Genomic DNA, 16,788 nt, shown 5'->3' on the forward strand with positions numbered 1-16,788 from the left:
TTTTTTTCGTATTAAAATCGTTCTTTTTTTATTTTTTTTTGGACAAAAATATCCTCCCCTTTTTCTTTTTCCTTTTCCTCTCCCCCACCCCACACCCGGTCTCTCCTTCCCCCTCTCCTGTTGAGTAAGTCTGATTATTCACCTTAAATAGAAAAATTTTTATCTCTAAAATTAAATCCGCAAAAACAAGACGCTAAATAAACACGATCCTATTAACTAAAAAAAAATAGCAAGTTAAATGCGTGGTACGTTTTTTTTTTTGACTTTTTCCAAAAGAAATCACTTTTTTTTCCTTCAATTTTTCCTCCTAATCCGACTTGAATACCTAATCCACCTAGTAAAAAAAAATTCTATGTTGTTTACGTTTTTGACCCACAAGTGCTTTTCTTTAATTCAATATTTTTTCTTGGGTTCTAAACAAGATTTTTCTATGTATTTCTTTTAAGTAAAAAACAGATAGGTCAATCTATATAATTCGTAATCTATATAATTTGTCAGGATGGCCACAAATGGCCTAAGTTTAAAAATTAAAAGCCATAAATAAACAATTTAATTTAATTCTTTTAAAAATGAAATTTAAATTCTAAGAACTTATATTAAAAATAATTTTTAAATAAATTATTTTGTATTTGGTATTTTAGTCACAAAAATATTTATTTTGAAAAAAGAAAATAAAAAATTTTTATTATAAAAAAATTTATTTTTAAAATTTTTTCATAAATATTTTAAATAACTTTTTAAATAATTATAAATTAATTTTAAAAATTATACCAAACATTAATGTTATAGTTTTTTATAAATTAAAAAATTATTTATAGACCAATCCAGATTAAGTCCCATGAATAAACAAAAAATAAATGAATTGACTCATATTAGCTAAGTCCTTAAGCAAACTAGGCCTAAACGGGTTGATCTAGCTCATTTAATAGTCACAGAACCAATACTGCAATACATGGGGGCTGTATACTTTCCAAAACTAAAAACCAAAATTTCTAAAATCCAAATCCAACTTTTGTTAGCACAACGAAACTCTAATAGTCGTTGTTGCCTTCAATCTTCAATGCAAGGTTCTGAAAATCGGATCGGACCGATCGGTTTAATTGAGTTAATCGAAAATCGATTATTAAATCGGTCCGATTAATCTCAAAAACCAATCTAAAAAACCAATGAAAAATTGGTTAAACCGGTAATTAATCGATAAACCGGCCAAATTGGCAGGGTTTTTAAAAGTATCAGTTTTTTATAATAGATAGAAAACGGCACCGTTTTGGCGCAAAAAAAAAAAAAAAAACTAAATGAGTCCAACCCACTTACACACATAGCTGACCTGGTAACCCAATTACCCAACCCCCTATGCAAACAGCGAGACCCAATTTCCTCATTCACCAGCCACCACACCTCAACCCTAATTTCTCTTCCAAGTTCCACCACACCAGCCTCATCTTCTTCTGCGATCTCCTCCCAGATAGGTTTCATAATCCCACTGTTGCGATTCCAAGGGAGTACCGCCGCCAAGAGTGGAGATGGTTTAGCCACTATCGGAGAAACGCGCCAGAGAAGTCCGCTTGCTTCCTTTCTGCGGCGATGTAGTTGCCGTTTGCTCATCTCGGTTTTCGGAGCACTGCACCACTGGTGTCGCAGATCAGATTTAGTGGACTAGATCTGCGATTAGATTAAATTTTTCTTCCTCTGTTTCTTCATCATCTAACACAATTAAGCTCTGATCTCTTATTTCTTCTTGTTGCTGAGGTTTTATTGATATGTGAAAGTACTGAATTCGAGTTTCTGATACTGTATTTTTTTTAATTCTTGCTGCCTCTCTTGATTAAAAGAAACGACAATTGTGATAATATTTGACACGGTTCTACTGGAGACATGGCCATCCTCTGTTTAATGGTTCTCCCTCTTTATGATTGCTGCATATGGAAGCTGTAACAATCAATTGCCATGGCAATGTATTGTTCAATGAATCTAAGATTAAGATGTGCTTATGAATAATACCAAGGAACAAATGTTTGGTAAGAAAATCTTCTGCTATTAAGAAAATTCAGTTTATTATTATTATATATTGAATTTTTTTATAATTTTATTGTATATTTAACTAAATCGGTTCAATATTGGTTCAATTTTGATTGGATCATTAAACTATTGAACCAGTCACTTGACTAGTTTAATAACTGGTCCGATTCTCACAACCTTGCTTTAATGTGGCCTATGAATGCCCACTGTCACTATACAGGCCCATGGATGCGTCACACACCTTCCTCACATGACCCATATAATAACATTCTCCCTCATTGGGCTGTTCTCCACTCATTATATTCATTGAAGAGTAAAGTGACAATTAGGTTTTTGAAAATTTTGTGTTCGGACAAGTTAGACCCTTAAAAAAAAAGTAACAATTAGGTCCCTCAAAAAATGAAACGTGGACACGTTACATCCTTCTATTAGTAAGACTAACGACACTTCTGACGTAGACGGTTAATGTAAGTGAGGTGTCACTACATTGGAATTACTCTAAATGATAAGAACAAATTGGTCCTTGGATGTTGTTTAATTTTAACATATCCCAAACTCTAATTGTCCAGAATTCCTAATTATTCACCCTGAAACAAAACAAAACCCTAGCACAACGCAGAATGAATAGCACCGAAAGCTTCCAAGTGTAATTGCCAATTTGTATGTAACAATATTCAAGTCTAGAACAATGGAGAATCCTGATCGGTTGTTTCTAGGATGCCCAAATTTTAGGGTAATTGCTATCTCCTTCTTACAGTTGCTTTGATTTGTTCTGCGCAAAAAGAAAATGTTTTCATTTCTTGAATATTTTTTTACAGGAGAATTTTAGCAGAGATTGATTGACTTGGAGAAAAGAATTTTAGCATTGGAGAAGCATGAGTCTCCTAGAATTGTTGTTAGTCTATTTAGAGATGTTTGCTTTTTCTTTTATTGGGTTTATGTTTGGAGTAGTTGTATCTGTCTTGTGTAATGGTACTAGGTGAACTAGAATTATTACTGTAAATGTAATGTCGTTTGTTTACCATGAATGAAGTTAGTTGTGAAGTGTGAACCATTATTGTAAGTATGTAGTTTGTTTACAATGAATGATATTATCTGGTTGTTTTAAATATTTGTAAAATCTGATAAACAACCACATCAATGATAAAAGCACAATATGTAATCCAAAGTGAAACATAATTAACATAGATAATAAATATTACTCAAAGTGAGTTAAGTACATCAATAGACTTATGAAATTGCATCACCTAAATCTAAAATATGACCAAATTCACCCTAAAAACATAAGGTACAACACTACTGTGCTAAATCCAAAAGGAATCATCACCCCCAAAATAACATCATATTTACCAAAAAAAAATATCATCCCCAAAATAACATTATATCCACCAAAACAGCATATCCAAATCAAAGTTTTTAAATCCAAAAAAATTAAGGTCATGATCCATTTAACCTAAGGAGATCAATATTCTAATGCCAAGACCTAGGCCTAAAAATTTTAACATTCTTTAGGCTAGTCCAGTGTTTATTATTGTCCTTATTTTTGCAGAGAGAAGATCAATTGGCACTTGAACTATTTGTGATTGTGAGGCAAATTGTGGGTGAAGAGCTTGTGCAGGCCTAAAAATAACTTCTTTCTTCCTAAAGAGAGCTAGATTTAATGGCTTGTTTGATGAAGGCCTTGATTGGACTTTTTCTTTTTGATTACCTTGAATGATTGCTCCTACACAATGTTAGACCAATATCAATGGCTGATATATTTCATAAATAGTAGATATAATAATAGAGTTGACATTGTTAGCAATAGAAATAGCACTAACTATAGTTGTGCTTGTGGATTGTGGGATATTCATTGCCGAAACTTGATTAGACTAAAACATGGAATAACAGTTGCATAAAACATGCACAATTCCACCTTTTAGTGTACAATTAAACCCTTATAAAAGTTATAAAAGGGACAATTAAATCCTCATAAAATATATTACATGGACAACTAAATCCTCACATTTAAAAGAGTTAAAGGCTAACCTCAGAATCATTAGTAGTCTCTTGTTGTCAATGTTGGGTGCACTCTGAAACAGTGCACATTCCTCTTGAAGGGCCGACTTACGCTGAGCTTTGGTCTTTTTTTTATGCCTTTCTTTATTGTTGGAACTCTCTTACAAGTCTTGTAGTTGTGGCTAGGATTGCCGTACTTATTGTAAATGACCATAAGACTCCTCTTAACCTTATTTTCATTCATCAGTGGCTCTATATAATCTTTCTTCTTTACAGACAATATTAATTCACTACCAAGCCAAGCAACTAAAAATTTACAGTTTTTTAATGGTTTATGCACGATTTTCAGCAAAGAACAAAAAGCTCTAAACCCAAAAAAGTAGACATTCATATTATTTTAATGTTTCATGCAAGATTTTTACTAATAAAAACTCATAACCACTTTCAAACATAAACTACAAATTCTTTACATCATTGGGACCACACAAAAAGAAACCACAACTTTCGAAACACAAAAATGACTAAAAAATCTTTTAGCTGGAGGTTGAATATCATGACTAAAAAGGTAGGAACGTATCTGTCCCCTCAAAACGACGTCGTTTTAGCCACGTGTCTAGAGATTAATATGTCATGAGCGCAACGCGTGTTGCTTTACCTAACCCGTCACACCTACAACCTCCACATAGGAGAGAGTGTCGTGTTAACCGATTCAACCTAATTTGGGGAGCTATATGGCATATATCTAATAATCTTGAGGACTCGAGATTTATGAGGGACAAATCTATTGGACCGCCAAATCTTTGAAAATCTATTTGGAGTATTACTCTTAATTAATTAAAAAAAATACTTTGAATTTAGATTTTTATATTTGTTTCAAATTAAATAGAATTAAAAAAATAAATTTAATAACATTTATAAATGACTGTTTTATGAATAATATTTGTAAATATTCATATTAATTTTATATTTTTGTTATACATAATAATATAATAACTTTTTTATCATGCCTTATTTAATTTAATTTTATTTATTTTATATATTCTAAATGTTAAATAATTTCTAAAATTTTTATTTTATTTTAAATTATTAATATCAAATTTAAAATTTCAAAAATAAATATATAAAATTTAATTTCTTAAAGATAATAGGTTGAACGTTGAACCACTAGAATAGATAAAGAGTGTAATTTCACCGTCAAAATACACACATCAGACACAATGTTGAGTGCAGGAAGATAGTTTCCTCTTAGAACATAACAATTCGTTGCGTTCATGGAGTAAGTCAATTTTATTGACGGCTATCGTTGGAATTCTACCGCAGCCAAATTATATTGTACGTCAAAGGAAGGAACATACATATTTCATAACTTATCGATGGAATGATGGATACAAGGCAGGGAAAAAGGAAATAACACACACCAAACTAAATTATGATTTCTGGAAAAACAATATAAGAAATATGCAAATACAAAGGCAGACAGAAACTCCATTAACCAGTGTTCTGCATGCCAGCAGCAATACCCTTCATGGTGAGGATGAGGGTGTCTTCCAAACCAGGAGCATATTCACTTGTTGGGTTCAGTGTTATAAGTTCATCAGCAGGTTTACTTATCTCTATATACTCTTTTGAGATGTGCGGTCGCAAACTCACGTTATAGTTCGGATCACGGATACGTTTCAATGTGTAAGCTTGGCAAACGTTAAGGGTGGTAATGTAAGAATCACGCAAGCGGAGCCTTTGTTTTAAGTATGGATCCCCTTCAAGAAGATCTCTGTGTCCACACACCTGATAGTAAAGCAAAAGTGAAAATGAGCTTTGAGTATCAGTCCATTGATAGATTCAACTGGAATGATGCTTGTAGCACATTTTAGAAAGGGATTAGCGTTTACCTGAAGCAGGAGTTTCTTGGTTTCGTCAAACTTGGTCCTCAACTGCTCCCCAAACGACCATAGATCTTGTGAAACAAGGAGCTTATCATACAGGGCAGCTATGCCAGGGTCTCCCTTGGCAAACACCATTTCCACTAAATCAAGAGTGACCCTGAAGAAAGGCCATTGATTGTACATTTCTTGCAGCATATGAAGATTCTTAATATCCTTCCCAATAACATGTCTAAATGCTTCCCCGAAGCCTAGCCACACCGGAAGATGAAACCTTGTTTGTGTCCAGGCAAATATCCAAGGTATTGCACGGAGAGTCTCAATGCCTCCACTTGGTTTTCGCTTTGCTGGTCGACTTCCTATGTTCATGCGGCCATACTCCAACTCTGGTGTAGCCTGCATTTTAGAGGGTTGAGTTAAATACAAAACTGGTTAATAGAGAGAAAATGAAAAATACAAATTGATGTTTGCAGTTTATATCTTACCAGACGGAAGTACTCAACAAATCGAGGTTCTTTGAATACAATAGAGCGGTATTCCTCTGTAGCAATGACAGCCATCTGATCCATCAAAGCCCGCCACTCTGGTTTGGGTGAGATTGGAGGATGCATTCCATGTTCTAGAGTTGCAGCAGTGTAACGTTGAAGTGTTCGGAAACATAAGTGCTGCTCTCCAAATGATTGTTCAATAACTTCACCTTGGACAGTTACACGAAGTGACCCATGGATTGTATCCGGAGGTTGGGATAAGATAGCAAGGTGGGTCGGACCACCTCCTCTCCCAACAGTTCCACCGCGACCATGGAACATTGTTAGCTTAACACCATACTCTTTAGCTACCTTGATAAGTTCCTCTTGGGCCTTATATAGCTGCCATGCTGCAGAGAACCTTCCAGCATCTTTACCTGAATCAGAATAACCAATCATAACTTCTTGCTTTCCGTTGATTCGGTTTCTATACCATTCTACGGAGAACAACCGAGCCAAAGCAGCAGGAGCTGCCTCCAGATCTGCAAGTTTCTCAAACAATGGGACAACTCTTAGTGGATGCTTGACATGGCATTCACGTTGCAGAAGTTCAACTGCAAGCACATCAGATGGTGCAGTTGCCATTGATATGATATATGCTCCAAAGTTATCTGCTGGCAGTTCAGCAATAACATGAAATGTGTCCAAAACATCTTTAATTTCTTCAGTTTTGGGAAGGTCGCGCCCAAACAGTGGCCGTTTGCCACTTAATTCAGACAAAAGCCATTGCTGCCGTTTCTCTTCTGACCATTCCTGGTAGGAACCAATTTCCAGATGCTTGGTAATGGCATCCAACACATCAGTATGACGGTCTGACTCTTGCCTGATATCAAGCCTCACTAGTGACAATCCAAAAGTAGATACTTGCCGAAGGAAATCTAGAAGGCTTCCATCAGCAATTGCCCGATCACCACAAGCACAGAGTGATCTATAGCAAAGTTCCAGGGGTTCCAAGAACTGTACAAGATTTGAACTTTCGTTAGTATCTTAAATATAAGTTATCTGCTGCAGAATGATATTTATGGGTATTAGGTTTCAGGTACTACATAAATTTTCACCAAGTATTTTCAGACATCAAAGGACAAGGCAGCTATTAATTGACATGCAATGCAATGGATCTAAATGTTTGATACATCAAAATGAACTTTTATCTTTTTTCTTTTGATGAGTAAGCAACAGCAACAAAAACAAAGCCTTATCCCAATAAGTAAGGTCTACTACATAGATCAAACGATACCATTGTATCCTACCATGTGTCATCTATAGTGAGAATGTTTAGATAGAAATCTCATTTGACCACTTCATGTTTAGGTTTTCCACTACCTCTAAAGACAGAGGATACACATGCATGATAATTGTAGTACACAATCAAACACCTTTAGCGACCCGAGCACCCCAAATCTATTAACAACCAACACCTAAAAAACCTCGATTCCCTATCCAAATCTATCCCTGCAAACATGGTTGCTTTTGACCTAAAATAATCCTAAAAACACAAAAGTACAAACAGTTTGAACAACAATATACCACCCGAGATTAAGGTTCCTATCCTAATGAATAGCTCCTTTGAAGCACCAAAAGATCCACTCAATAGCATCACCAAAATAGCTCAAGTGCACAATAACCTCCACCCTGATCTTCAAAAATAATAGCAGCAAGCCAAAAGCATAACAAACCAAATAAGAAAAGCATATCAACACCACACCTCTTACAAAGAAAATCCAATTCCAATCTCACCACACGCGTCGTAATTTATCCTTCTAGGCAATGAGCTAGTTTGGTTGTACGGTTGGGGAAGTATTTCTTTAAAAGCAAAAGTTGAAGTAGAAGCAAAATATTATTTTGCATTTAGATGTAATTAAAGTATCTGAATTTGACAAATATAGTTCTTATCTTCAATAACATGACAACATTATGTTTGGATTAAAAAAAGAATACTACATAATTATGTTTAGTTAAGTAATTATTTAATATTATTTATATTTTAATATTACACAATGCTCATACACCAGAGCTCAACATATTATAAAACCACACATGCCCAAATCCCACATCGAAAATCCAAGATACACGAACTTTTTTGTCTCAATTACATCCTTCTTCAGGGCCAAAATTTTAAGGACCAAATTAACTCATAACAAGGGTAAGTATCTGAATTTGACAAATATAGTTCTTATCTTCAATAACATGACAACATTATGTTTGGATTAAAAAAAGAATACTACATAATTATGTTTAGTTAAGTAATTATTTAATATTATTTATATTTTAATATTACACAATGCTCATACACCAGAGCTCAACATATTATAAAACCACACATGCCCAAATCCCACATGGAAAATCCAAGATACACGAACTTTTTTATCTCAATTACATCCTTCTTCAGGGCCAAAATTTTAAGGACCAAATTAACTCATAACAAGGGTAAGTATTGATGAAAATCCAAAAACAAAAGGTGGATAAATGTACAAGGCTCCCACATGGAGAGATCCATGAAAGTATATAAAAAGCTTCCCACAAGTGCAAAAGCTGTTTCCATGTTAAAAAAAAAGTTTACATTTGTTTTTTACTTTTTATTTTTTAATGCACTGAATTAAGAAATAAAGGAGGCCAGGGAGGTGCTTACAAACTTAATAAACAACCAGTGGAGATGTTAAATGGTTGAGTAAACACATGAATTGCAAGAGTTGGGAATATTACGTTATTAAAAAAAAGATAGAGAACGGATACACCAGATGGTAGAAGTTAAAGGGAAAGTTGGTAAGAGCCAATTTATTACTTGCTGTAAAGAAAGTTAACAATGGACATACATACCTCCTCAACATTGGTAAAAGTTTCTTCCTCTGGAATTTCAGAGTGCCCGTGTGCTAGCAAATGGCGAGATCGCTCACGAGTCTGATAAAGCCTATCCCTTACTTCACCCAGTAAAACACGGTATGGTTCATTTGGGGGAATGACTTTCCAAAACTCTGTCATTAAGAAGAGTATTAGTAAGTGAACTAAACAAACCTATTAAAAAATTTACAGCATTTTCTGCAATATTTCAATAACTAACATTACATAATAACAGCTGACATTGTAATATGGAGGTTCTTATTAAATAAACTAATTTTCCTAAACTATATCTTGAACTATAGGAAGGAATTTAGTGAACACCTATATAGTGCTTTGCAACTGCATCTTTCCTGGAAGACCTGTTAAGTTCATCTGCACGTACACGCAGCTCATCATTGCAACGCCACATTGACAGCTACAGATACAAGTTTGCAATTAAGCAAAATGCCAAAATGGTGCAAGAGTAATAAACCACCCACAATGATTATTTTAAAGAGCTGATAATTACTTCAAACATAAGATCCTCTATCTGGGAATAATATAAATTAGCAGCCATCATTCTAGCCAATAAACAAACATCCCTTGTCACTTCAGGAGTTACTCTTGGATTGCCTGCATCATATTGAACATAGTCAGAGGCATTTTAACTTCATTCTTAGAGAAGATTAAGAGAAATGTGAAACATGTCACAAAGACACAAAATTAACTGAAAGTACCTAGCTAAGATCCACATTTGGTATGATAAATTTGAAGAATTTATAATTTCCAAACATGGTGGCAGATCCAGATTTTGTTGTATTTTAAAGATAATTATGCAGATCTGTCCATTTCTCCCTATAGTAAGAAATATACTTTTGGTCAAACATTAGAACCATACCATCACGATCACCACCCATCCAAGAAGAAAATTGAATAAGAGGAGCATTATAAGGGACACGTTCATTTATCCCTATATTCTTCAAAGCTGTATCCAGCCGACGTAGAAATTTGGGTACACCAGTCCAAATTGTCTCATGGAAGTAGCTCATCCCTGCTCTCATCTCATCTTGTGGGGTTGGAGGAGTCCTCCTAATTTCATCAGTACGGAAGGCAGCTTGGATCTACATGAACAGAATTAACAAATGAAATTGATTAATAAAATACAATTTACTTGAGCATCATCTCTTCTATCATTTGAACTTCTGCATGTTAACTTCAAACAAAGGCATTGATGTGATTTTAAAGGAAATCACATGGAGAACAGGTCCCAACATAAGATTGATTGCAAGTAAAACATGTCAATCCATGTCCCATCCAGGAGTTAGGAGTTATTCGTACCAATGAAGATTCCCATTGCAATGCAATAAATGTTTACTTGCATAGAGGAAGCCAACTGAAAAAACTACACAAAAGTCACTTTTGGGTTTCATTGCTGGCTGTAATGCCCAAAAACTAAGCTACTGATGGCTTGTTTTAAAAGCAAGGAAAGAGAAAAATCAGACACAGATAGCACAGATATAAACAATTCCTGAACTGCAACTCCAACAATCATATTATGGACCAAATAATTTCCTCATTGTTCAGGGTTATCTAAATAAAATAACATAAATTTTCGTTGGAACGAAATTTCCATTCTGTATTTTTTAGTTTAACAGAGAAGTGTAGACCATGGATACCAAGAAAAAGAATGATCTGATTTGGAAAAATCAAATTGGAAGGATTTTGATATTCACCTCCCTCTGTAGAGCCTCATCAAGTTCCTGCTTGTCATCAGGAGTTACATCTTTGGCATATAATTGAGTTAAACAGTTTCGTATCCTGTATAGATGAAGAATAGATTAATAGCTAAATTTCTTTATTTTGCAAAATAAATTAGAAAAGAAAACCAAAACAAGATGGGAGAGAGAAAGAGAGAGAGAGAGAGAGAAACCAAAGCATAAAATTTAAAAGCAAACCTTCCATGCTTCTGAAGCAAAGATCTACGAACAGATTGAGTAGGGTGAGCTGTAAGAACCAAATCAACGGTCTGGTTTTTCAGTGCTTCAAAAACTTCCTGAGGAGACTTTTTTAATTCCACTACAAGCTTCTTGAGTGTTTCTTCAATGTCTGATTCAGTAGTTGCATTGTTCTCATCAGCAAAATCTCCCTTTTTCAACTTGATCCTTCGCCGATGAGCAATCTGGACCTCTTCTGCTAAGTTGGCTAAGTTAAGCATATGAGAAAAGGATTTGGCGACGACAATTGAATCACCAGCATCCAAACTAGTTATCAGATTTCCAAGTTCGTCCAGTTTCTTAGAGTCGTGTTTTCCTTCATATTCAGCAGAAAGCTCGTATACTTCTTGAACCTGCAGAATAACAAATAACTCATCAATCTGAAACAGTTTCTAAAATATCTGAATTCAATAAATAATTAGAGGGAAGCATATAATCTAGTATACATAAGAATAGGAAAGGAGTAAACACCAAATTTGATCCTCAGCAGAACCTCCAAACACCAAAAGCAAAGTGCCACTCGTAAGGCCAAAATGTTAACCAAGGGCCTCACACCAAAAGTTTGCAGTCTCATCTCTATCCATTAAAAGTTTAAAACAGCTAAATTTTCAATATCAGAAAATGACTCAGGTTAGGGGTGTCAAGCACAAATACAAATTTTATCACTGACAAAAGCATCGTAAAGTTCTTTCTCATTAGCACTTTTCAAGATCAGTATCCAGATTCCAGAATTCTTTGGTATATGTAAGCTTTGATTCCACACTTGTACTTTTGTTCCAAAAGTTGAGACATTTGGGATCACAAGCTCCAGTAAACACATACAAGTTTATAAAATGAAAAATGATCCAAAACAAATTCCAAGGAGTTGAAATCAGAAAAAAGAAACTCACCGTTTCTTTCAGATCCTCTCCGTGTAAGTCCTGAAGAATATCAAGGAAGCGATCCAATAGCAGAGCATCATACTCAATCAGTTTGTCATCTTCGCTCACTTTTGCCGGAACCAGCTGTCTAAGCTGGGCATCAATGGATGCCATCTTTTCCAACTTCTTTGCCATTGCAGCAACCTTTCACTTCCTCCCCTAGCCTGCCAGCATAATCAAACCTCAAAAACCAAAATTCACGAGAAGAAAAGGAATTACGGAACATGGAATCATGAAACAAATCGAGAACCATCTTAGTCAAACTATGAAGAGAGCCAAAACAGTTGATGGAGAAGAAAACAAACGGAGATATTGAGACCAAAATTCAGATGAATCGTGTTAGTTGATAGTACTTCGGCATACAGAAAAAGTGCACATGGAACAGTAACAAGAGTGAAAATGAAAAACTGAAAACTGAAAGTTGTAACTTTCGGATTCATTAGACGTGTGATGAAGCAGCGATTGGAGTGTAATAGTGTAGTACCTGTGTAAAGGGCCAATAAAGTTGTCAGAAGAGGGAGAAATAAGAAGAAAACGATGATGAGAATTTAGAATGGGTGAGAAGGAGAGAGAAATGGAGCAAGTAGACGTTAAAGAGTGCCAGATCCAGACTCCAGAGTGGTGGTGACTGGTGAGTCGTTATATGGAAATCAGCTGCTGAACAGTGAAAAGTCTGCTAACTTGCTCACTCTCAGCGAGTGTAGTAGTGGGCCAGTACAGAAATGCGCCTAAAAAAATGGCTTTTTTTTTCTTCGGAAATTATTTTAGATATGTAAAAAAGAACGGTGTCTAAATGTTGAATTTTTTTTAAAAAGTAAAGTGTAATTTTTTATTTTTGAATAATTTTTTTTATATTTTTTGTTCCATTTATAAAATAAATAGTAAAAAATTAAATTTTATTTTCTAAAATAAAATTTAAATTTTAAAGAATCTAAATTCTTGTTTAAATATGGATATTTAGAGTATTTTTCAGAATTGTGGAAGTATTAAAAAGCAATCCAATACCTGTGTGTTGCAACACGTTACATGTTGAATGGATGTGCACCACGTGGCACACGTTACCTGCATGTCCAATACGTTGATCGTATGTTTACTTAGTACGTTACCTGCCTGCAACGTTTATCTACCTATATATACACCAAAAACTTTTATTTTTAAGTAAAACACACTGCTAAAATTCATATTAAAATTTTTTGGCCTTTTTTTTTAATAAATAAAAAAATTATATTTATTCTTTTAATTATTTTTCAGTTTTTTACCGATTTAATTATTTGAACATTCTATAACTATATCAGAAATAATATAAGAAATTATAATACAGTTGCAGCCAGAAAATATTGGGGATCAAAATAGTACTTTACCACTACAAGAAAAATATTGAGTACCATCAGATTTATAGTAAAAAACAATCGGACAGTATAAACCTCGCTGGTAAATATTTACCATCGGATTTATTCTGTTTGACAGTAATTACCGTCGAATTCTCTGACGGATTACCTGTAGCAGATTTTTTCCGACGGTAGTGTTGGCGCTAAAAAATATTGTTCCGTGTCATATTATCGTCGAATTATTCTAACGGTAATTTCGACAGTAATGTCAATTTTTTTAAATTTGAAATAAATTGTCAATTTTGATTTTAAATTTAATTTTTTTCACACAATTAGAAAATTCCACTATTAGTGGTCAATTCATAATTAATGAAGCATTTCTATTTAAAATAAATAATACAATTTTCAAATAAATTAAAAGTCAAGTACATCAAATAAATACAATAAAACAAAAAATTAATATCTACAGATCCAGGTAGTCGTTGTCAGTCCCGTGGCCCTGAGTCGGCAGCGCAGAAGGCAGCGACGATGTCCGTGTGCTACCAGCAGGACCGCTGCCACCACCAAGGTCGATGCTAGTGGTGCACATCTGGTCCTGGTACACCTCTATCTGAGCCTCCATACGCTGCATCCGCTCCAGCGACTCCCTAAGGCCTAAACCCCAGTCTGAGCTCATCCATAGACGTCACGTGAGTGAGGATCTCCTGATACCTCTCCCGACAATTGTTAAACTCCTGAGCCTGCTAATGAAGACTGCGCTGAAGCTCCTGCACTTGCAGCCTTAAATCCACGCCTTCCTCGAGTTGGATGGCTTGACTGGTGGCAGAGCCTGATGACGGCCTCAATGTCGAGGTGGGAGGCTGCTGGCAAAGAATGACTCCATCCCATATACACGGTTCTTGTATAGGACTGAGGCGGTCTTGCGCCAAACCGCATCGAGGTCGACGACTAAAGCCGCAGAGCCATCGGCTTTGCTGAGACCGTTGAGTTGTGGCCTCCAGTCTCTCTGTGTAGGATTTCTGTGCAATTAATACAAGTTACTGTGACTAGTAAGACAGATATACAGTTAATTTCTAACAATTTCATAGCAGAAAATAATCAGATGTATGTTTACTCACATAATGGTTCTGAGACTGTTGATAAACAAATCTCACTTTGTTCTCTTTCAGCGTGTGGGTGTACTTGAATGTCTCCGCCAATGTGGCTTCGCGGTCCAACGACTTCGACTACACAAGTTGCATTGAAATACAAAATTATTAGAATGCCTAGTAATGATATGCAAAACAAATAAAATAATGAAGTTATTAACAAAATTAAAAGAACTACATACCAGCCTGACCTTAGTCTTCATGAAGGTCACCGAGCCGCCAGTGTACTTGGACGACTTGGCTGATACCCTATTAGCTCACGCTGATCCATGAACCCCGCATTGGTCTCCCAATGAGCTAACATTCCCTTCTTTATCTCCGGTCAGAGCCATCCTGTTCGCTGGTCCCGCCCATGACGAACATCACCCAGCATCTGTTGGAGCTGCGACCCATTCTATGGTCGAATATATTTCGGATGGCCAAGTCGTACTCAGTATCCCAAATGAAGTGCAGTTGCAACAAAGAAGCTTTAAATTTAGTTAAGCAGATAGAGGATATAAACCAACTAAAAAGGTTTGAAATAGAAACAATGAAAGTAATTACCGCCTATTTCTCAAACCAACCCTTCCCGGTCTCAGCGGAGATCTCGTGTAGCTGGACCAAGGCTGGTCGTGTATTAGCTTGATGACATTCGTCATTTCCTAAATACATGTGTTTGGGTTCGTCAAAAACCTAACAACAACCCACAAATAAGAAATAACCTTAATCATTAAATCTAGAAAACAGGAATCATAATCATTAAAACTAGAAAACAAAAACTAGCAATCCAAATCAACCTAAATCTACTAAACAGAAATCAATTTTTAGAAACTTTCAGAAATAATAGGAATCATAATCAATAAAACTATAAAACAATGACCAACAATCCAAATCAACCTAAATCCACTAAATAGGAATCAATTTTCAGGAACTTTCAGCAATAACAGAAATTATAATAATTAAAACTAAAAAACAATAACCAGCAATTAACACTTAAATTAGCTAAACTAGAAATAATTCAGACACTTTTAGCGATAACCATAAATTGAAAATACATGAGCATTGAACGTGTTACTTACCTCGTGCCGCCATCAGGCCAAATGCGCAACCGTATGATGGGAGGTGGTAGAGGGGCATCATCTATTGCCTCACTTCCATGGCTAGATTCCGAGCCGTGGCATCCGCCACTAGAGTCGGCGTCGCCGTGGATGTGGGCTGCTGAGCGATTGGAGGCGGTGTCGTCGCCGTGGACAGAGGCACGTAGTTGGGGTTGGGTACCATGATGAACAGATGGTCTACTAAACCTGTAACGTGTGGCATGACCAGGGTGGTCGGAGTAGATAGAGAGGATCCGGAAGTCTCGGGAGTACCGAAAGAAACCCTCTCTCTACCCTGATCACGGCTACGACCACAACCAGTAGCCTGATCAGCAGTACCTCTTCCTGTCGTCAGGTCTACATATATCTATCAAACAATCTCAGCAACAATTTCTCAATAAATCATTCATCAACGCAGCAATTAACAACAATTAACACAATTAGACAGTTCCAAACACTTCAAGCATTCAAAATCTATTATATTGAAGCAGACAAAACTTAATCAACCTAAATCCACTAAGATTAGAAAATTAAACTGAACTAACTTTGAAACAGATTCAAAATTAAAATTCTAATTCTATTCAAACCTAAACTAGATTGAACTAAAATTAAAAAATTATTAAACAATCGTAGCAAAACAGTCATCAATGCAACAATTAATACAATTAAACAATTAGACAATTTCAAATACTTCAAGTATTCAAAATCTAATGTATTGAATCAAACATAACTTAATCAACCTAAATACACTAAGATTAGAAAACTAAACTGAACTAACTTTGAAACTAATCAAAATTAAAATTCTAATTATACTCAAACTTAAACTAAATTAAACTAAAATTAAACAATTATCAAATAATCTCAGCAATAATTTTTCAACAAAACAGTCATCAATGCAGCAATTAACATAATTAGACAAATTCAAACACTTCTAGTTTAATTAATCTAAATACACTAAAATTAGAAAAATAAACTGAACTAACTTTGAACCGATTCAAAATTAAAATTGAAATTCTACTTAAACCAAAATTACATTAAACTAAAATTAAATAAATTGAAAAAGAGTTGTTCATTGAACCTG

The 16,788-nt window shown here is 35.0% G+C and overlaps 2 protein-coding genes across 3 annotated transcripts; both read right to left on the bottom strand.

The window, feature by feature from the left end:
- Positions 1 to 5,187: 5,187 nt before the first annotated feature.
- LOC130967304 (phosphoenolpyruvate carboxylase, housekeeping isozyme) lies at positions 5,188 to 12,836 on the bottom strand. The gene is made up of 11 exons (XM_057892121.1): positions 12,640 to 12,836; positions 12,126 to 12,319; positions 11,197 to 11,588; positions 10,975 to 11,059; positions 10,140 to 10,362; positions 9,771 to 9,874; positions 9,584 to 9,677; positions 9,242 to 9,396; positions 6,383 to 7,381; positions 5,907 to 6,293; positions 5,188 to 5,802 (listed from the first exon to the last, which is right to left on the bottom strand). Exons 2-11 carry the CDS (start codon positions 12,288 to 12,290, stop codon positions 5,506 to 5,508), a joined length of 2,901 nt encoding a protein of 966 aa, XP_057748104.1. The 5' UTR covers positions 12,291 to 12,319; positions 12,640 to 12,836; the 3' UTR covers positions 5,188 to 5,505.
- A 1,073-nt stretch (positions 12,837 to 13,909) lies between these two features.
- On the bottom strand, positions 13,910 to 16,055 carry LOC130970832 (uncharacterized). Of its 2 annotated transcripts, none has more exons than XM_057897028.1 (4): positions 15,690 to 16,055; positions 14,814 to 15,303; positions 14,602 to 14,709; positions 13,910 to 14,489 (listed from the first exon to the last, which is right to left on the bottom strand). In XM_057897028.1, exons 2-4 carry the CDS (start codon positions 14,832 to 14,834, stop codon positions 14,325 to 14,327), a joined length of 294 nt encoding a protein of 97 aa, XP_057753011.1. In that variant the 5' UTR covers positions 14,835 to 15,303; positions 15,690 to 16,055; the 3' UTR covers positions 13,910 to 14,324. The 2 variants fall into 2 exon arrangements, with proteins under 2 accessions (XP_057753011.1, XP_057753010.1); XM_057897027.1 differs by having other exon boundaries at positions 13,910 to 14,502.
- Between the last annotated feature and the right edge of the window lie 733 nt (positions 16,056 to 16,788).

Source organism: Arachis stenosperma, chromosome 3 (assembly GCF_014773155.1).
Source record: "Arachis stenosperma cultivar V10309 chromosome 3, arast.V10309.gnm1.PFL2, whole genome shotgun sequence".
NCBI classification, from domain to species: domain Eukaryota; kingdom Viridiplantae; phylum Streptophyta; class Magnoliopsida; order Fabales; family Fabaceae; genus Arachis; species Arachis stenosperma.

Coding starts and splice junctions, on each gene's coding strand:
- LOC130967304 (XM_057892121.1), bottom strand. CDS start 12,290: ATGGCAAAGAAGTTGGAAAAGATGGCATCCATTGATGCCCAGCTTAGA. Junction 10,363..10,974: donor ATGAGGCTCTACAGAGGGAG/GTGAATATCAAA, acceptor CTGTTCATGTAG/ATCCAAGCTGCCTTCCGTAC. Junction 7,382..9,241: donor CTTTTACCAATGTTGAGGAG/GTATGTATGTCC, acceptor AATCTTGTACAG/TTCTTGGAACCCCTGGAACT.
- LOC130970832 (XM_057897027.1), bottom strand. CDS start 14,834: ATGAAGACTAAGGTCAGGCTG. Junction 14,710..14,813: donor TGAAGACTAAGGTCAGGCTG/GTATGTAGTTCT, acceptor CAACTTGTGTAG/TCGAAGTCGTTGGACCGCGA. Junction 14,503..14,601: donor AACAGTCTCAGAACCATTAT/GTGAGTAAACAT, acceptor TTAATTGCACAG/AAATCCTACACAGAGAGACT.